Genomic DNA, 22366 nt, shown 5'->3' on the forward strand with positions numbered 1-22366 from the left:
TCACTAACACCCTTGTAGCTGAATTAGGACAAATCTCCACAAAATCTAGTGGAACATCTTCCCAGGATAGTGGAGGTTATTATAAGAGCAAATGGGGACTAAATGTGGAATGTGATGTGGAATGATATGAATCTTATGCTCAGGTGTCAACAAACTGTCCATATAGTGTATCACTTTCTCGCTAATGTAAAGTCTAAACAGCTTGTGTCGAGCAGTTTAGGTTTTGTTTGGATTTCTCAGGACTTTTCTGTCACGGTTTTGTGCCATCTGGCTTTATAAACGCAGGCCACAGACGGAGGGGAGTCATCATGTTACTGGCTCCAGTGTTCACAAAGGACAGCTGCTTAGCACTAATCAGATGTGTGTGTGTGTGTGTGTGTGTGTGTGTGTGTGTGTGTGTGTGTATAAAGGGCTTTATCTGGCAGGGGGAAGCAGGCCGCACCCCTCAGTCCTGCTCGGAGGGAAACACCTGCAGTGGGAGTGGAGATATTAGCAGGGGGATTGTTCACACCACCATCTGCTTTCAAATTTTTGACCTTTACTTTAAAACTGTGTGGCATTTGAAAACTTTCACTCAGCGAGACTGTTTACACGCCACGTCAACAGGTAGATCTTCTCGGCATGTCCTCGGGGTCGGATTTGTGAACCGCGAATCCCGTCGAATGTTAATCAGAGCACTTGCGATTTGTATTTCTTTGCCAAAGCCACTTGTTTCTGATCCTAATGTAGAAATGATTCTGGATTTGGATGTGATTAAGGAGATCATGCCTGGGTTGATTAAGACTGTGAAGAGTAATTAGGAAAAATTGGCTCAGAGGCAGAAGATAATGGGAGAAAGGAGACGTTTACATGGTCGAATAAAGCGAAGGAAATGTTTGCGGTGTGTAAAGTGGGTTCGAGTGGAAACATATGGTCGCTTTATTTTACTGAAGGGCCATACAGCGTGATCTGTTGGCAGAACGATGGATAGGATTGTTATTCATTAGAAGAACACATTATTTTCTACCTGATCTCCGGTTTCCAGCCTGCCCTGTCTTCCAGGAGAGTTAAAAAAAAAATTAAGGTATTCTGTGGTAGTTAAGGCGCTGCAGTGGCTCAGCATTTTTTAGGGAATGTTTAGGAATTAGGATTGTTTTATTCTATTGTGCCTTACACACATCTTGCATAGATTCTAGATTTTTATTTTCACCCAAAAATCTGATACAAATATATATTTATTTGTAGCTTCTGCACATTTTAAATTTTGCCTTTATATTTATTTTTTGTACATATATGCACATATTTATCTGCACTTGTCAGTTTGGATCTGTCTGTCTGTCTGTCTGTCTTTCTACTATTATTTTATCTATGGACTATCTTTCTGTCTGTCTATCTGTCTGTTTGTCTGTCTATCTTTCTACTATCTTTCTATTGATTGACTGTCTGTCTGTCTGTCTGTCTGCCTGTCTGTCTGTTTGTTTGTCTGTCTATCTTTCTACTATCTTTCTATCGACTATATTTCTGTCTGTCTGTCTGTCTGTTTATCTATATATCATCTATCTATCTGTCTGTCTGTCTGTCTGTCTGTCTGTCTGTCTATCTATCTATCTATCTATCTATCTATCTATCTATCTATCTATCTATCTTTTTTATTGTCAAGTTGCCATTTTGAGTTCTATGCAAAATGTAGCTTTTAAGAAGATAGAAAGTAAATCAGCTGTGCAATTGAAATTCTCACCACTAACACGTTTATCAATATGCACACGTCAAATGAAGCAAATCGTAGCTTTTATAAATCTGGCAACAAATCAATTTTTTTTTTACAGTTTAATAACTCGAATAAAAGTTTTTCAACAAGTGGCAAAAAAACTTTTTTTTCTGTTGAAATATGCGAACAAAACTTGACAAACGAATCCCGTTTCAGATTTTCGTGGTGTTCTGAGGAACAGAATAAAGTTGTCTAAACTCCAGGCGAACACTAAGTACGTGAGACATGATAACAGGGTTGTTCAGGGTCATTCAGGGTCAGCCTGAGGCTCTGAACAAAGTTAGTTTTTTTTTCCTTTTGTATGACCTTTGCCTTCACAGACTTGACCAACAGCATTTACTCTCTCACTGTGGAATTCCAAACCATTCCACAAACCTTTCCAGTTCAACTTTCAACTTCGGCTGCTTCAGGCGGTCAGTTTAACCACTTTATCTTTCAACACTCTTCTCTTATGTGTAACATGTGAACTTCTAAGAGACACTGCATGATTTTGGCATCACATCAAATTCTTGAGTCATTTCGACCCACTGCATGTTCCAGTAACTCGTCAAACTCGTGTTCGAATGTGACGCTGGTGTGGAAAATTTCCACTGAAATCATTATTTACGGATCCTACATCACTGTATCACGCTTACGAATGTTTAAACCTACTGCTTCTTGTCATTATATTTATCTCATAATGAACCTCAGACACTGCAGATCTCCGTTCCTTTTACAGAGAAGCCATTTGTAATATTTATTTATTTATTTTTATGCCTGTCAGGAATTTAAATTCCTTTTGGGGAAAGAATGTCTGTATTTATCTGACTTGAAAAAGATTTTTATGTTTATAGATAAATATATAATATTTATTTGTATTGTATATTTTAATTTAATATGTATACATGTTCTTTTGGAAAGAGATTTTAAAGATTTCTTGAAGGTTTTATGGATCTGCAGAGTACCTATATGGGAGAAAAATTGGAGACAGTGGCACTGACAAATGAAAAAATGTACAGGTTAGACATTTTCGAGACAAGGTTAGAGAGATGCGATTAGGGTGGTTTGGTCATATTCAGAGGTGAGACAATGGTGTACTGTATATCGGTAGAAGAAAACTAGGAGAAGGCTAAATAGGAGTTTTATGGATGTGGTGAGGGAAGACATGCAGGTGGTTGGTTTAAAAGAGGCAGATGTGGAGGATAGAGTGATATGGAGAAAGAAGAAGAATGGTTTATGGAGCACCTTGGTCCAAGAAGAAAGTTTTTTTTCTTTTCTGTGCTGTACTGAATATGGCTGAAATGACAATGAAGCCACTTGACTTTTGAAGGTTTTCATTTGGAGAACATTTCAATCAAGGTGTAATTGTACTTCATATTCACAGCAAGGCCAGTCTGATTACTCATTAGAAAGACTCTTCTAAATTTTTGCCTCAAGTGAAATACACTCACATGCACAAACACTTGCACTCCAAAACTCCAACACAGTCTTTGTTTTTCAAGTGCTCATATTATCAGCAGCTCATACAGACAGGGTGCGAAGTGAATATAACTCTGTCTAATTGCGCTTTTGCAAACGTCTTTAATCACGCAAGAATTCCATTTTGGATAGCTGTAATTATTTAATCACAAAACGCTGCAGTTCAATTCTAATTTTGTAGGGAATTGAAAGCATTGTTTGGATTTGACTCCACTCAGTCCAGCGCTGTGGTGTAAACGAGACAAAATCGAACAAATTAAGTAAAATGTGCACTTGAGATTTTTCTCCTAGTAATATACAGTCTGTCGATATCTATCTGTCTGTCTATCAACAGTGCATAAGGAAAGTATTCACAGCGCTTCACTTTTTCCACATTTTATGGATTAAATTCATTATTTTGTGTCCAATCAACTGAATTTACCACAGGTAGTCCCCAATCAAGTTGTAGAAACATCTCAAGGATGATCAGCAGAAACGGGATGCACCTGAGCTCAATTTTGATTGTCATGGTAAAGGCTGCGAATACTTATGTACATTTTCAGGGGTTTTTTTTGTAATAAATTTGCAAAGATTTCAACAAACTTCTTTCATTTCACGTTGTCATTATGGGGTTTTGTTTGTAGAATTTTGAGGAGAATAATAATTTTTAATCCATTTTGGAATAAGGATGTGACAGAACAAAATGTGGAAAAAGTGAAGCACTGTGAATACTTTCCTTATGTACTGTATTTACCGTATTTTTCGGACTATAAGCTGCTACTTTTTTTCCCAGGTTTTAAACAACAGTTAATTTATGGATTTTTCCTGGGTTTTTCCCGGTTTCACAATCTTCAAGCTAAAAAACTGAGTGACATAACATTAGACCAATGAAATTTCCGAACGGAAATGAAAAAACGCACCTCAACTGATAGCTTACTAACTCCAGTTGCAACAGAAATCATATAAGCACAGACAGGTTTCCAAAACTCGTGCTTTTTAATTTTTCTTGGCCACAACGTTACACCGTGTAACAGACACTGTCTTTCGTTAAAACCTGTGTAAAGTTCATTAGTTTCAGTGTAGGGTGTACACTGCGGCTTATAAACAGGTGCGGCTTATTTATGTTCAAAATAAAAATCTTTGTCAAATTCAGTGGGTGCGGCTTATATATGGGTACGCTTTATAGTCCAGAAATTACGGTATCTACCTGTTTATTTGCACTATATGACTAATTTTTGTAGACACCTGACCACAAGATTAGTTCCTGCTTCTTTTTAAACATCCCATTCCTCATTCAATCATTTCCTCTTATAATAAGCTGTGGAGATTTGAGCTCGTTCAACCATAAGGTTGTTAGTTACTGTACTAAGTCAGGTACTGATGGAGGTGAGCTGAGGAGACCTGGAGTGCTGTCAGCATTCACATTCATCCCAAAGGTGTTTAATAGGGTCAGAGCTCTATAGCAAGAGATCTTCCATTCCATCCCATGTAAGCATATCTTCATGGAGCCAGCTTTGTGCATATGGACATTGCCATGGTGGAACCGGTTTGGGTCTCCTAGTTCAAGTGAAGGGAAGATTATATGCTACCAAAGATCCATGGACGTCCTATACAATTCTGTACCTCCAACATTGTTTGGGGAAGAACCACATATGGTTGGAAACAACAGGTGTCCCAACACTTTTGTCCATAGAGTGTATTAGTGATAAGATTTCAGTGATTTTCATTTGTGAGTGATGAATGACATTTTTTTACCTCAGAAACGGATTACTGATGATGCTGATGAACAATGTGGGAACTTTTCTTTGTTACTAGATCAAGAGGTAGTAACCAAACGTAAACAAAAGCACACAAAAGCGTTACATTAATTTTTTCCATTTTATGACATTCCATGTCATTTTATTTAAACCTTAGAACTTAAGATTCCCAATAAATTGGAAACAGAAACACCGTACATGAACTTTATCAGAACATTAACACACACCGTTTTTTTTGGCACCAAAATACCATCTGTGTGCTGAAACACTTCCATTGTGTAGCGAGTAAATGAAGCGAGTGATGAGTGGCCTGTAGTATGGCTTTTACTTTTCTCTTCCTGAACACTGCATCCTTTCAAAAAGTTTTTTTTCCACCTCCCCCCCCTTTGAATGTACTTCCAGTTCACTCTCTGTTCTCACCTTCTCTTTCAGTCTGGTCTTATTCTTCCTCCTCTCTCTCTCTCTCTCTCTCTCTCTCTCTCTCTCTCTCTCTCTCTCTCTATTCGTAAGTTATTCCGCGGCCGTGCCAAGTCCAGCAGAGCGTGTTTTCAAGCGGCTGAAAAGAATGAATTATGCAGTAGTAAGCATGCTTACAGCCGGCCATTGGGTGGCCCTTTGATCTGAGAGCAGGCCACACATGAATACCCGTATTGTAACGCTATGTGTGCTGTTTGTGTGTGTGTGCTGTTTGTGTGTGTGTGTGTGTGTGTGTGTGTGTGTGTGTGTGTGTGTGTGTGTGTGTGTGTGTGTGTGTGAGAGAGTGAGAATAGAGAGTGCCTGTCCTCTAGTAAATGACATTACAAGGGAAGAACCCTACAAGCTGCTGATTATACTCGTCTTCACCATTCCCAGCGACCTCCTGAGCCTTCAGAATCGTTTGTTAGACTTGTAATAGGTGCGGGTGTGTGGGTGGAGGGAAGTGCTAGCTCGGTGACTTCTGATCAGAAGGTTATGAGCTCAAATCCCAGAACCCTTAAGCAAAGCCCTTGCAAGCAGATGATTAGTACTTTTACTTAAGTGCAGGGGAATGATGTCATTGATCTGAAACTGAAACTGGAGACTCTTTTCCTAACATTTTAAACAAAACAGAAAATCTCTGGAGAAATCAGTCAACATATAAATTATTGGTCACAAATTATTGGTCACTTTCGAGTATTTTATTGATCCTACTTTTCTAAATAATAGAAGTATAGCTCATCTAGTATTTATTATATAATATGTAATGTTATAGAGTTAGAACACGAGAAGAAGAAGAAGCTCGCAAGATGAGCACTTGGTTTACTGAACTTTGGGAGGTGAAACTCGTATATTAGCCAGAACAGTGCATCTCGTCTCTCTATCTACACTCTCACAACTCCAATGCAGACTCTTCTTTCACGTGATTCCAAATGTTCTTGCAGTATTATCTCCAGATCTTATTTAAAGTTGTATTACATCATGTATAACCGTAAATTTCACTCCCCACGTGTAAATAAATCGTTTTTTTCCGATGCAAATATGTTAATAAATGATGCATTGAGATACAAATGGCTGGATATCGTTAAAAAATGTTTGATACCAACACCTTGAGCTCAATACTGGTTCCTGAACGGTTCCACTTAACACTTTTCAACTTGAAAAAGTTAACTGTCTTCATCAGATGAGCTGTGATCTTGGTCACCTGCTCTCTCTTTGAGCCCCAGTTCTATCTCCTCTGTCTGAGTCTGTATTCAATAGAATATGAAGGTCACGTATATTGATCTACAATTCAAAAGTAGAAGATTAGCAATAAGAATTAACACCTGTTCTGAGGTCCTTATCATTAGCTCCTCCTCCAGTCTGGTCCACACTTCATCTGCCACTTTTGTCTTGGAGGAGGGCACAGCCTTGGAACCCACATTCAAGAACTGTCTGATGTTGCCATCCTTCAAGACTAAAACAGTATGAGTCAGAATTCAAAAGGATTGCACTACACACCTGGTATCATTTTGAGAGGTCATTCCAGATAGTGTCCTTGGTAGTCTTTTTAAAGGATTTTGTCCTCTTCATTAACTGTGAAGTGGTGCAGGAGTTTATTTAAAATTGGCAGAATCTGACCCAAGGTCGGGCTCCTTTTAGCAGAGACGCAGAGGTTTGAATTGTAAAGTATCTTTGTAACTTTGACAAACTGTTCTGCTTTTCTGAAATCCTCATCAGAAACTTTCTGCAGTCCGTAAAATATAGCGTAATTTCCAGACTATAAAGCGCACCCATATATAAGCCGCACCCACTGAATTTTACAAATATTTTTATTTTTAACATAAATAAGCCGCACCTGTCTATAAGCCGCCTGTCTACACTAATGTACTTTACACAGGTTTTAACGAAAGACACATTACACACGGTGTAACGGGTGAAATATGTTGCGCTTCCTTTAGGAGTATAGCGGTATTTTGGGAATTGCCTGCCACTGCATTTTCCCGCTATCACTGCGTGTGTTCAAGATGAGGATTATGTCCTTATTATTTTCTGATGCTGATTTCTAAGTTTCTTTGACTAACTCGTAAGGCTGTTGCCAAGAAAAATAAAAAAGCACGAGTTTTGGAAACCTGTCTGTGCTTATATGATTTCTGCTGTAACTGGAGTTAGCGAGCTCTCCCTTCACCCAGACTCAACGTGTTACAACGGCTTGTATCTAAACAGTAGCCTACCAAGAAAGTCATTGTTCACTGTCTTCCTCCTTCCTTTCACAACTATTTCTCTCGAGAGTTTATCTTTTGGCATCGTTGAGCGTTTAAAAAAACAGTTTATTCTCCCGATGCCAATGTTTTACTGCATGATGTAGCAAAGAATTTTTCTAAATTATTTGGCCAAAGAGTTTTGCACTAAGGTTGATCAATTGTGATTTCCACCTTCCTAGAAGACGCTGCTTCTCTTTAAGGACAGGTTTAGCCAGGCTGGATCTTTTTAGCCACACCACCATTGCTCTGATCCTTCCTGCCCATTGTGAGACTGAGGGTATAGTGTAAAGCTCATGAGCAGCAATATTGAGAGTGTGATCAAAGCAGCTAATTTTTTTAATACTCATACTTTTTTTACTGCTACATCCATGTTTGCTGCATTTTCCACTGTTATAGCAACTACTCCGTCCATTGAATTCATCACGAATATCTCCTCTCTCTTCTGCTACAATGCCCCCTGTCTGGGATGTGTATATTGAACTTGTATGTAGGACTTTCTCTTTCATTTATCCATCTCTCACATAGTGGACTGACACTTTCAGGTAGTGGTCCTGTGCAATGCTGGTCCAGCCATCAGCAGTCACAGCCACATCCCTCACATCTTGTAACTCTTTCTTTCTTTGTTTTTCTACTGCATATCATGCAGGTATGAGGGTATTTAAGAGCATGTCTCGGCTGGGGGACTGATATCTGTGTTTTAAGGTGCTTATTATCTCCCTATAGTTGACATCAAACACAGCTTATTTACCTCCACTATGGAGCCTCCACTGTAGAAAAAGGCAGCAAACCTTCAACAATAAACTTTGTGACGGCCCTGTGGCATTCATCTTTCCTTTTTCCTTTCTCTGCCAGTGTAAATGGATTAACACTTGATGGTCTCCTTATTTCAGGGTCAGAGGCTATAACATTAATGTGAAGAGAGGAAAAAACATGAAAGCTAAGCTGTTAATGTAGCCAAGGATAAGGACATTTAAACAAGATGTCAAGTTTAATGTGAGTTAAACTTGATCAGTTAACCTTAAACCATTTTTAGCATTGATTTAGCTACGTATCTATAGCCACAGAAACAGTATATAAATCTACATAGCGTAGGGAGGACTCAACCTAAAAAGTACACAAGCATGTAGCACTACAAATTAGCCGATTTTTGTATGTTTGGTTACCCCTCGTAGCCTTAGTCATAGCGCCGCTATCTTCATCAGTAAAGGAGGACTCTTGTGGTGGTCATTTTGAAAGAGGCCCTGAGGCAGGAAAATGCTGAGAGGATGACTTTCTGCTCTTATGTTTATTCCATGCATGGTCAAGCGCTTCATTTTATTGATGTGTTGCTCATGTTATTGCAAATATTCAATCGCTATTGCATATGCTATTGTCGTCGAACCTTGGCGAAATGTAGCCACGCTTCTGATTGTTTAAACTTTTATGCTATGATACGCAGCCTCACGTGTGAGACACGTCTCTGGGCGAGTGGGCGTAGCCGGCGTAAAAACGATTGATTTTTCCTGATGCTTTGCCACAGCCAACCACCAGCATTTGATTTGGGCACGTCAAACAAGCTGGAAACAATCGCTGCATCACATCGTAAACTTCAATGCTGATGCACTGATGCGAATATGTGCATCCCTAGTCTCAGTGAAAGGACCTTGAAAGAAATGATCCCATGTTAGAACAAGTACATGCTTTTGGTTTAAAACTTAGGACAGATTTTCGACTACGACGTGGTAAAGTTTAACAGTGTCAAAGAAATCTTTAGCTGCATCTTAGAAAAGCTTTTACACCAAAATTTACACTTCTGCCTCTTTGGTCTTTTCAGGTCGTAATGAACTGATAGCAAGATACATCAAACTGAGGACTGGAAAGACACGAACGAGAAAACAGGTCAGTACGCCTGGTAACCATGGTGTTTCTGAATCGAGTAATGGCGGGCTCACACTGTGCAATTTTTATACCCCCTTTGCGATTGTTGCATGTCACACTGTATGAACCTGATCTCCATGTCACACTGTAGGATCTCAGTTGCCATAACGTGTCAGACTGTACGCCGATTTTTTTTTCTTGCTGTAATGTCCACCTCAATCGTTTCAATGACACTGCCAGAAGAAAAAAATGAACACATCAAACCAGCGATCAAAGACTACAGATCTTAGTCTATTAGAGGATTAAAAGAATCTCTTAGGATTTAAAAAATTTGTCTCAGGTGACCAAATCATGGCCAAAATTGCACAGTGTGCACCTGAATTAAAAAAATGCTAATGTTAATTTTCTCTGCCCTTAATGCTAACTTTGGAAATAATGACCACGATAATGTTTTTGTAGCTTAATACAATAAAAAGGATGTAGTATTAAAGTCCTGCGGTTTGAAGCACAGCTTAAACATCGACTAATTAATCAACATCCTCTGACCAATCAGAAGAAATTAACATTTGAAAAAAATAAATTATTATGTATATATTTTTCTATTAGAATTAAGGTTTGTTGAAGGCTTGTTTAAAAATGTGTGTATTTGTATGTGTGTGTGTGTGTGTGTGTGTGTGTGTGTGTAGGTCTCTAGTCACATTCAGGTTCTGGCCCGGCGGAAATCAAGAGAGATTCACTCTAAACTTAAGGTATGTGAATTTACAGCGTGTGTGTATGTGTGTGTGTGTGCATGCATGGATGCCCTGTTGCTTGTTTGTACATAACCTAGATTCCCATTGTGTGTGTGTGTGTGTGTGTGTGTGTGTGTGTGTGTGTGCTGGCTCTACCTCCTTTTCTCCCACATGTTTGTCTGTCCCATCCTTCCTTCCTGTTCTCTATAACAGCGTGTTTGTTCTGGAGTGACTCACTCTTTGTAAGAACACACTCAACGAAGGTTTTTAACCTGAGCGCTGTTGACCACGTCATAGCCAGCTTTACAAAGCTCGAGGACACAGCCACACGCTGAAATTCCCTCAGAACGAGACAAAACAAAACAAAAGGTGCTCAATTGAAAACAATTATCTGATGTTCGGAATAATTACCTCTGCAACCGAAAACCATTCGTAATGAAGTTTGTTTGTTTTTTGACCTCTTGGCTGCTAAAGGAACACTTGTTGGTTTAGTGCTGGTTTAGCGATTCTCTTTATTAACTACAAGAGCTTCAACCTACTCCAGAGAGCATGTTCTCACCTACCCTGGAAGGGCAGTTTTAATGAGTAAACCTTTAAAATGTGAGACATATTATGGGCAAATGTATAACTACAACTGTTACTGTACTTTTACTACTACTTTTACATTTATAGCAATTGGCAAATGTCCTTATGGAGAGCATTTTGAGGGGTAAGGGCCTTGCTCAAGGGCCCAGATGTGGCAGCTTGTTGGTGCTTGGTTTTGGTATTAATTACAGTCCAACTCCATCCTCAAAGTTCTTGTGTTGCTCAGTAATTTTATAGATCTTCAAGCTGTTGATGTGGAACCATACCTGACTGCACAGAGTGCTCTCCATACTAAATGTTTGATTTCCCCAAACCACAATAGTGCTAGCACCAGTTTTTTTTCTGTTTAAGGATAAAAAAAAAAAATTTTGGTTGTTTTTTCATCACATAAAACAACCAGTTTTTAATTATTGATCTATAACTATTTATATTATATTATATTAAATATTATAAATATTTAATTTCTTGAATATTATAGTTTATTACTATGAACAGATAAACGACTGCATTGATTGATTGATTTTTTTTTTTGGAGGGGGGGGGGATTGCATGTAGTTTTTAGTTGCTTAAAAAAAGACAGACAGACTGATATTTCAACAGACTTTGCTGACAAACTTTTAATCGAGCTTTGTGTCTCAAACTGAAAAATATATATATAATTTCTCACCCAAAAACGTCCAATGTCTCCTTTAAAGGCAGAGTTTGTAGAGAACCCAATACATTAATCAATAAATAAGACAGACAGACAGACAGACAGACAGACAGACAGTTTATAGATATACAGACAGACAGATAGTCTTTAGATAGACAGACAGACAGACAGACAGATAGTTTATAGATATACAGACAGACAGATAGATAGTCTATAGATCGACAGACAGACAGACAGACAGTTTATAGATATACAGACAGACAGATAGTGTTTAGATAGACAGACAGACAGACAGACAGACAGACAGACAGACAGATAGTTTATAGATATACAGACAGACAGATAGTCTATAGATCGATAGACAGACAGTTTATAGATATACAGATAGACAGATAGTCTTTAGATAGACAGACAGACAGACAGATAGATAGTTTATAGATATACAGACAGATAGATAGTCTATAGATCGATAGACAGACAGACAGACAAATAGTTTATAGATAGATTGACAGACAGATAGATAGTTTATAGATATACAGACAGACGGGTAGATAGTCTATAGATAGACAGACAGACAGACAGATAGTCTAGAGATCGATAGACAGACAGACAGACAGACAGATAGTTTATAGATAGATAGACAGACAGATAGATAGTTTATAGATATAGAGACAGACAGGTAGATAGTCTATAGATAGACAGACAGACAGATAGTTTATAGATATACAGACAGGCAGATAGTCTATAGATCGATAGACAGACAGACAGACAGACAGACTGACAGATAGTTTATAGATATACAGACAGGCAGATAGTCTATAGATATATAGACAGACAGATAGATAGATAGTTTATAGATAAACAGACAGACAGGTAGATAGTCTATAGATATATAGACAGACAGATAGAAAACTATTTGCAAGCTTTTCTCCTGATGACCCTGATGTGCTCCAGCTGTCTGTGCTCTGCGTTAATGTCTGCATCACACACTAGGCTGCACTCCATTTCACTGATAATGCACTAAAGTACCTCTGGCCTTAACATCCACCATCAGGCATTTACAGCTGAATAAAGAGGAGAGCATGAACAGATGAGTTTTTTTTCCTCTTGGTGAGGGTTCAGGGTGCACGTCTCTGTATGAGCACATGTTGGATTGTTCTACTCGTCTTTTCCGTGTGTTTGAAAAATGGCGTTCCAGAGGTACGGGTCTGTTCTGTGTTACTCAGTGCACTGATCTTCCAACGCAAGCCGAAACCGTCTTTATTCTTCTATAAATCATCCACGGCTTTTTATTTCTGGATACGGAGCAGAGATGTTATTGGGAACAGTATGAAATTGTGCTGAGTTGGCCCTCTGGTGAATTGAACGCATGCCCTCTTCCTTTCCTGCCTCTGCGTGCGGCGTGTGTTCTGTCGATAGCTGTTTCTGCTGCACCCCTTACGGCATTACACACACACACACACGCACACACAGACACAGACACACACACACCACAACACACACAACTGCTTGCGCTCTCTGGCTGAAGCCTCTTTCCTGTGCGCTGTAGGATCAAAGCGTGAAGGACAAAGCGCTCCAGAGCATGGCGGCCTTGTCTTCTGCTCAGATCGTGTCTGCCACAGCCATTCACAGCAAGCTGGGTCTGGCAGGCCTTCCTCAGCCCAGCTTCCCTGCAGCGACAGGGGTAAGAGACACCAAAAACACGCCGTGAAACATCTTACAATGTTAACACGATGGACAAGGATTCACAAGAGCTTTGATCTGATGTGGCACTGATGTGAGCAGTTTTTAAAAAAAGAATACTCCACTATTTGTTGAGCTAATCTCTATATACTGTAGCTGTAGTGTGATGGGAATTTTCATGCCTTTTATTGTAGTTTGGAAGATAATTGATATCTAAGAGCAGTGATTGGTTATCGAGAACAGTGGTGATTAGTGACTGGTTATTAAGAACAATCGTGATCAGTGATTAGTTGTTGGGATTAATGGTGATTGGTGATTGGCTGTTGGCTTTATTAGTAAATTGTTAACTTCGTTTATAAGTTTTCATTTAAAGCCATTGAAGTGGTATGAAAAAAAAAGTCACTAATTTGTCAGGATTGATTGGACAGATCTACACAATTTCAAAGTTTCCTTGTAGAATGAGTTTAGCATTTTTTCCACCCCCTGCCCTCAAATTACTAACAAGTTTGGAGTAAACCAGTTTTTGGTTCTTTTCTCTCTGCAGTGCATCATGTTAATAATTCGTGTCTACGCTAATCACATGTCCACAACAGATGCAGCGAATAGAGATGAGACTAAAAACCCGCTGCAGTATTTTGTTTAAAGTTCTGCCCAGAAGCCCAGCAGCACAAAGCTACACACCACATCTGTACTTCCACTGAGAACTCACATGATAAATAAAAAACATGTCTGCTTTGAGAGCGTAGCCAGGTTTTGTTCGGCTACTTTGTTTAGTGAGACTGTTTTTCTGTTTGTTTGTTTCGGTTGTAGTTCTGGCAGCTGCCGACAGGCCATCCTGGATCCTCCCAAGAGTGAGTACTGCCCTTAACTCTTTACTTACACTACATCATGATTCTCCATCAAGATGCCTACTGATCTAGAGTCTTCACCTTTTGACCAATCAGATTTTAGAACTCGGACAAAGACCGATGCTTAGTCTAGCTCTAAAAAGTTCAAAGGTGAAGATGTGCTTACAGTTCTCTCGTGTGTTTCCTCAGCATTAAGCCATTTACACAGCAGGCGTACCCCATTCAGGCCGCCACGGCGTTATCAGGTACGTCCAGACATAGCGACCTAAATCAGTTTCTTCAGAATGACGAAGTTAATAACAGCTCTTGTGGTTGTGCGTTACAGGTTACGAGCCTCCCAGAGCCCCCGCGTCCACTCCTCCAGCCTGGCAAGGACGATCCATCGGCACCATCAAACTTCGACTCATCGAGTTCTCCTCATTCCTGGAGCAGGAGAGAGACCCCGAGGCTGTACGTTCACTTAACATTCAAACCGTTGCGAACATGCTAACGTTTTTTTAAATAAATTCAGACAAAGTAAAGTCACGATCACGCAACAATTTTTACTTTGACTTTCATTCAATGCATGCATATGGTGGAGACCAGAAACCCACCCACAGCGCAACGAAGATTTGCATGTTCCAAAGTTCAGGTTTGGTGCAAAAGTTTTGAGACCAGCTCCTTACACGGTTTAAGTGAAGGGAAAATTACATACCCCCGCATCAAGACGTACAATTGTGTGCCTCCGATTTTTTTGTGGTAACCGTTTGGAAAAGAACCACATATGGCTGCAAGGTTCAGGTGTCCCAATCATTTTTTTTTAGAAATAGTGTAAATCACAAAACTAAATCAGCATCTCTGATCCAAAGTATGAGCATTTTGTCGACACTGAGTGTCATATTTTCCTAATTAAAAATTAAATAAATTAAATTCTGTTGCTTAGACTAGAGCCAGGATCATGTAGCATAGCATATCGACACGCTTTGCGTTTCTGTGCTGTGAGCGCACTTCTTACCACTATTTCTCTCACAGCGGACTCGAGTGATCCGTCACTTTGGCAGCGCATCTATAACCCTGTTTTCTCTCCCGGTCTGATCCTGTGAGACAGCAGCTATTTATCTAATACGTGCATGAAGAAAAATATAAATCATTTGTATTCGCCATTCGGTTGTCGCACAGCAATAGCAGCGCGAGGCATAATCACTGACTGCTAAATTATTTTATCACAATATACGACTGCAATCGTAGTTTGTTACTATACATTATAATTTATAATAGCACAAATTTCAAATAGGAATCCTTTAATAAAACAGAAATGTCCAACACACTTGATTTTTTTTCCGGTTGTCATTTTTACCATGAAAACTTTCTGTTTAAAAAAAGAATTATAATGTATTAAAAAATGATTTTAGTAAAAAGTGAAAAAAAAAAATCGAGGAAAAACAGTATCAGACAAAATGACCCATATTTCAGAAAAGTGGATTATGTTGTCATTCATCATGATATAGATATATCGTTTAATCTCCCAGCTGTGCATCTTCTCTAACCCTGAAAAAATATATATTTTATTTGAATAAATCACTGGGATCAAGTTATTTTTTGCACATTGCTAAAAACTAACATACATTTTTATTATCAGGAGAAAATTCCCAAAAAAGTTCATCCTGGCTCTTTGAGAAACGTTCTTATTTTTCCGTTGACATGTTTGAAAAGGTTTTTAATCAAGTTAATCCAAATCCAATTTCGTCTTAAGGTTTTAAAAATATTAATCTTAAACATCTAATCTATTTTTTAAAAAACAATCACTAACCTGGAAGTGGAAGCTCACTGGTTAAGGTTCTGGGTTACTGATCACAAGTTCAGGGGTTCAAGCCCCAGTATCGCCAAGCTGCCACTCTTGGGGCCCTTGAACAAGGCCCTTGACACCAGCTTTCTAACATCACTGGAAAGAATTTCACTGTGCTATAATGTAACAAGTATAATCCCCTTTTAACGGTTCTATATAATATAAGAGTCTGAGAGCAGTATATTAATGTTCTCTGCAGCACAACAAGCACCTGTTTGTACACATCAGCCAGACGAGCCAATCGTACAACGACCCGTTGCTGGAGTCGGTGGACATCCGCCAGATCTACGACAAGTTCCCTGAGAAGAAAGGAGGCCTCAAGGAGCTGTTTGGAAAAGGCCCACAGAATGCCTTCTACTTAGTCAAGTTCTGGGTGAGTATTTTATAAATGTTCTGTAGATCAGCTGTCACACTATATTGTCTATATGGACAAAAGTTTGTGGACACCTGACCATAAGCTTGCTATGTGATTGCTCTGTGCTTCCTTTTAAACATCTAATCACATTTAGTCGCCATTTGCTGTTAGTAAAACCTCCACTCTTCTGGGAAGATGTTTCACTAAATGTTGTGTAGATTTGTGCTCATTCATTCATCCACAAGTGTGTTAGTAAAGTCAGGGACTGATGTAGGTGAGGTGGGGAGGTCTGGGGTCCAGTCAGTGTTCACATTCATCCCAAACGTGTTCAATAGGGTTTATAGGTCTATAGCAGGAGATCTTCCATTCCGTTCTATGTAAGGCATATGTTCATGGAGCTGGATTTGTGGGCAGGGGCATTGTCATGCCTGAACAGCTTTAGGTCTCCAAGTTCAAGTGGAGGGAATATTTAATGCAATCGCATCCTATGACGTCCTGTTCAAGTGTGTGCCTCCAACTTTGTGCTAACAGTTTGGGGAAGAACCACATATGGCTGGACTGGAAAGTGTCTCAATACTTATGGCCCATAAGATTATCATCATCATAGGGCCAGATTTCATATGATAATGGAAATGAGTATGAACTTACTGTTACTGCTCCAAAACTGGTTCTTTTTCTATAACAGTTTATTTATTCATTAGAGAACGACATCATACTTCTTTTTTTTTATCCGTTTATAGTTAATGTTGTGGACTGTCTGAGAATATTCGTTATTTTTGATGGCAAATTTTGTTCTTTTTGCTCTTTTGTAACAATCACGAGACAATTAAAAAAAGCAGCTTTATCCTGTTACCTCGAAACCCAAAACGTACTGACGCTTACAGTGTGCTGGAACTGGAGACTCCTTCCGTGAATTTTACATAAAAAAAATCTTCAACCTGTTTGTGTAACACCGTAGAGACCTGGTTTAGGCTGTTACCGTGGAAACGAGAAGTAATTGAGTTGTTATAAGTAAATTAATATGTTATAGAAAAACAAATTCCCTTCCGACCAATCAGGATCAAGAATTCAGAGGCTCTTAATAAAGAATATTTACACGTGAATATTGTTAACATAAGTTACATTCATATATATTTTTATTACATATGTTGTACCTCTGTTCTGGCTGTTTAGATTTTTTATGAAGGGATGTGTGTGTGTGTGTGTGTGTGTGTGTGTGTGTGTGTGTGTGTGTGTGTGTGTGTGTGTGTGTGTAAAAATGACAAAAGTCATAAAGATATTGTTTTCCCCTCAGTTTTATTGAGTTTTTTGATGGTATCTAGTGTGTAAACAAGAATCCGCTTTGGATGAAAGCTGTGCTCGCTTTTCCAGGACCCTGTGTGTGTCTATGTGTGTGTGTGTGTGTGTAGATCAGAGCTGCAGGCGTCACACTGTAGAGCCGTACTCACGCTTTGTTTAAACACCTGCCTTTCTGGGCCACAGGTGCTGTGGATCAGGGACCTGGAGGCCAACACGTGCACACACACACACACACACACACACACACACACACACACACTTTCTCTCCTCACTCTCTCTGTCTCTCTCTTGTTCATTCTTTCTTTATGTTTCCTGACTCTTGCTTTCACTGCATCTCTGGCACCTCTCTCTGGAGATTCACACTCATTGCATCCTCCGAGTGAAGGAAACATCTGTTTCTGCGTTCAGCTTACTTCAGAATTATTCATTATTTTTCATTATTTCCAAGTTGTCAATCTGTTTATACTCTATTTGGACAGAAGTAATGGAACACCTGGCTTTTCCAGCCACATGTGATTCTTTCTTAAACTGTTACCACCAACTTGGAGGATGCTGGAGCATGAAATTTTCCCTTCACTCGAACTAGAAACACCAAAACCTGTTCCACAATGCACATGGAGTTGGCTCCATTAGGAGATATGCTTTACATGGGTTGGAGTGGAAGATCTTTTTTGTATAGAGCTCCAACCCTATTAAAAATATTTTGGGATGGATATGAACACTGACAGCACTCCAGGCATGTGTACCTCAGCTACATCAGTACCTGACTTCATTAACACCTAAAATCTAGTGGAACATCTTCCCACTAGAGTTCAGCTTATTCTAGCAGGGACTAAATATTGAATGGGATGTTAAGCACACAGGCATCCACAAAGTTTTTTCCACCTAGTGTAGGTTCCAGACCAACATCTCTATCAGACACATGATTACAGGCATGTGTGTGTGTGTGTGTTTGGTTTCTTCAGGCCGACCTGAGCTGTAATGTCCAGGAGGATTCGGGAGCGTTCTACGGTGTGACCAGTCAGTACGAGAGTCCAGATAACATGACCATCACCTGCTCTACTAAGGTGTGTTCGTTCGGGAAGCAGGTGGTGGAGAAAGTGGAGGTGAGATTCTCATTAACACGTTCTTTTAGATGAGCTGAGATCGCTTTTTACCACAAATCTGAAAAATGCTCAAAGTACAGAAATCATGAAGACTTTTTATTTAACGGCAGTTTAAATGATTAATTAGTCATTAAAATTAAATGTGTCAGACATTTATACAGAGTACGACATTATATAAAATTCATATAAAATATAATAAATAAAAATCAAGAATAAAAAGTATATAATAGAATTATGTATATATTGTATATATATATAAATGTGTAAATAGAGAGAGACACACACACAAATTATATATATTAAATACACACACACACACAAATTATATATATATTAAATACACACACACACACAAATTATATATATTAAATAATATATATATATATATATATATATATATATATATATATATATATATATACTGTATATACTGTATATACTTTTAATATACCTCATTATTATTATTAAAAGTATACATTTTGATATATACTGTATATATATAAACACACACACAAACACACACACACGGTGGAACCCCGGTGTTCGAGTGCCCTGTAGTACGAGAATATCGGTGTACAAACAGTTTTATTAGTAAAATCGAGCATATTTCGTAAAGAAGAGCATTTCTTTAGAGGCGTTTTGTTCCAGTCACATGTTCTGCTCGTCACCTCCGTCCCCACACTTCACGCTCAGACGCTTCATAGACCTTGTCCTCAGTGCGTTCTCGTCATTCTCGTGTGAATATTGTGCTTTTTGTCTGTTTTGATAGTGTTTTTGTTTTATTTCACTATAAATTTCACTATAATTTTTTTGGAAAGAAGGTTGTAAAAAGAATAACCATCGAAATAAAGTAAGAAACTGTAGAAAAGCACGAACGTGGAACACGCACGAGATCTTAGTCTGCAATATGGCGTGTTTGATTCAACAGCAAGTACAATCATAAAGATATAATGATATATAATCTATAGATATAATAGAGATATTAATTATAAAGATATAATTAATGTATTTTTTTATATTTAATATTCAAATATATTTGAATAAAAAAATTCCTCCAGACATGAGTACAATATAAATATGTAAATTCTCTCTCTCTCTTTCTTTTTTGTCCGTCTTTCCTGTGCAGACGGAGTATGCACGCTTTGAGAACGGCCGGTTCGTGTACAAAATAAACCGCTCGCCCATGTGTGAATACATGATCAACTTCATCCACAAGCTCAAGCACCTGCCTGAGAAGTACATGATGAACAGCGTGTTAGAGAACTTCACCATCCTGCTGGTAATGTACTGTTCCTCACCCTCTCATCCTCAACGCTCACACAACCCGACACACTCATCACTAATCATCCCACCCGTACTGAAACAGCGCCTGAATGTGTGTGTTGATGTATTGCTGTTTCCTGTGTGTCCTGCAGGTGGTGTCGAACAGAGAAACCCAGGAGACACTGCTGTGCCTGGCGTGTGTGTTCGAGGTGTCCAACAGCGAGCACGGAGCTCAGCATCACATCTACAGACTGGTCAAAGAATGAGACAACCGTTTCAACATTTCTTTCCCTTTCTTTCTCTCTCACACACACACACACACACACACACACACACACACACACACACACAGACTAAAGACACTGAGCTGCTGCCCTGCTGGTCAGAGAGAGCCAGAGCACATCACTTCCTGTGTCCACAGAGGCCCAATGTGTGTGTGTGTGTGACACATTTTTGTTGTTTTTTTTTTTCCCCGCTACAAGCTGCCGTCCTGAGCGGCTCAGACAGACGTTACACTCATAATAAACTCGTAACTATGAAGCAGCTGTGCCTCTGTGCGTATAAAGCCTCCGGTTCACTCGGTCACAGCTGTGCCACACCTCCGACTACATCTTTTTGTCAAATGTTATGTATTTTCTCCATCTGCACGGGTGCAGGGAGTGACAGTGAAACGGAGGTACTTGTTACTTTGTTACTTTTTTTTTTTTTTTCATTTTAATGTCGATCTCCTTTTTTAAACGTTAATGAAGAATATTGTGTATTTTTTAGTACAAAAAAAATTTACTCCTTCTTCTAAAAGGAAAAAAGCATGATGTCTGGTTTTGTTCCTGAAATAAACCCTGTGTAGAGTTTAACACTGAAACTGAGCTTATATGGAAAAATCGATCTTTTTTACCACACAAAACACAATTAACACACATTCTGAATGATTATTTTGTATTTAGGGATACACACCTGATACAGCTCTTTATTTCCCAAACTAATAATTGCAGAACTGTTCTATAGAAAAGTATACAAGCCAATGTCTACGTTGCCAAGTCATGCAAAAAGGGTGCAGGCTTGATGGTGACCTGCTTTAGAGGTCAAGATGATTTTTATTTATATATATTATCTCAAAGAAATACAAAAGTAAGTACACAACGACTTGTTGAGATGTACGGCGTACGGTCTGAGCACCGACAACCGGACCTTTCTCTCCTGCAACCTCTAAAACAATGCTGCAGCACTCATGCATCTGTTTTCTGAAGCAGCTTCTGCATCTGACACACAGCACGAGGACTCAACTTCTTTGATGGACCCTTCCAAGGTCTGTTCTGAGTGGAACCCATCTTGAAAACCTCTGTATGACCCTGGCCACTGTACTGTAACTCGGCTTCAGGATGTTACTGATCTTCTTATAGCCTCGTTCATCTTTGTGGAGAGAAACACTCTAATTCTTAAATCCTCAAAAAGTCTTTACCATGAGGTGCCATGTTAAACATCCAGTTGTTAAAATGAGAGAATTGTACTCAAAGCACTAAATTTTACCTGCTCTAATACACAACACAAAAAACATGAACATGATGAATAGGATGTGTGGCTTTGCATGTTTACACCACATCACTTATGGTGTCCTCACTTCTGTTGCCAGCTATTTTGAAAGAATTTTGCCTGTATGCTGAGTTATTTATAGAGGACAGTGAATCTGTACTGTTGTACAAGCTGCACATTAACTACTCCAAAATATATCCAAGGTGCATTTCTTTAGTATTGTCCCTTGAGACATATATTAAATGGTTGCTGAAATTATATGGAAAATCCCCATTAGGGGGCGCCACAGCGGATCGTCCGTCTCCATACCCCCCTGTCCTCTACATCTGCCTCTTTCAAACCAACTACCTGCATGTCTTCCCTCACCACATCCATAAATCTCCTCCTTGGTCTTCCTCTTTCTCCTTCCTGGTGGCTCTATCCTCAGCATTCTCCTACTGATATACCCCATGTCCCTCCTCTGCACATGTCCAAACCATCTCAATCTCACCTCCCTCACCTTGTCCAAAACGTCCTACATGCACTGTCCCTCTAATAAACTCATTTCTAATCCTGTCCATCGTCGTCACTCCCAACGAAAACCTCAACATCTTCAGCTCTGCTACCTCCAGCTCCACCTTCTGTCTTTTACTCAATGCCACTGTCTCTAAACCAGACAACATCTCAGGTCTCACCACAGTCCTATAAACTTTCCTTTCACTCTCACAGATACTCTTCTATCACAAATCACTCCTGCTATCACTCTTCTTCACCCACTCCACCCTGCCTGCACTCTTCTCTTTACTTCTCTAACACACTCTCCATTACTTTGCACTCCAGGTGCCTGAACTCCTCCACCTTCTCCACCTCTTCTCCCTGCAACCGCACCCCTCCACTGCCCTCCCTCTCATTCACACACATGTACTCTGTCTTCACTTCTGCAGTAGTTTCCCAAACATCAAGCACCTCCTCACCACCACTGAGCCCACCATCTTATTCTTCTTTCAGTCTTT

General features: G+C 39.3%; 1 protein-coding gene across 5 annotated transcripts in view; it reads left to right on the forward strand.

The window, feature by feature from the left end:
• The window catches only part of tead1a (TEA domain family member 1a), a 58590-nt gene extending 37884 nt beyond the window's left edge, over positions 1 to 20706 (forward strand). For 2 of the 5 annotated variants that reach the window (XM_046850200.1, XM_046850201.1), the window contains exons 4-13: positions 9454 to 9518; positions 10184 to 10246; positions 13015 to 13149; positions 13959 to 13999; positions 14186 to 14241; positions 14322 to 14446; positions 16021 to 16194; positions 18441 to 18581; positions 19708 to 19860; positions 19997 to 20706. In XM_046850200.1, the coding sequence (XP_046706156.1) occupies positions 9454 to 9518; positions 10184 to 10246; positions 13015 to 13149; positions 13959 to 13999; positions 14186 to 14241; positions 14322 to 14446; positions 16021 to 16194; positions 18441 to 18581; positions 19708 to 19860; positions 19997 to 20110 (1067 nt within the window). In that variant the 3' untranslated portion in view covers positions 20111 to 20706. Of the gene's footprint in view, positions 1 to 441; positions 607 to 9453; positions 9519 to 10183; positions 10247 to 10460; positions 10598 to 13014; positions 13150 to 13958; positions 14000 to 14185; positions 14242 to 14321; positions 14447 to 16020; positions 16195 to 18440; positions 18582 to 19707; positions 19861 to 19996 lie in introns of those variants that run through there. The other 3 variants (XM_046850204.1, XM_046850202.1, XM_046850203.1) reach the window with 3 other exon arrangements.
• Positions 20707 to 22366: the final 1660 nt, after the last annotated feature.

This window comes from Silurus meridionalis, chromosome 5 (assembly GCF_014805685.1).
Source record: "Silurus meridionalis isolate SWU-2019-XX chromosome 5, ASM1480568v1, whole genome shotgun sequence".
Taxonomy (NCBI): Eukaryota; Metazoa; Chordata; class Actinopteri; order Siluriformes; family Siluridae; genus Silurus; species Silurus meridionalis.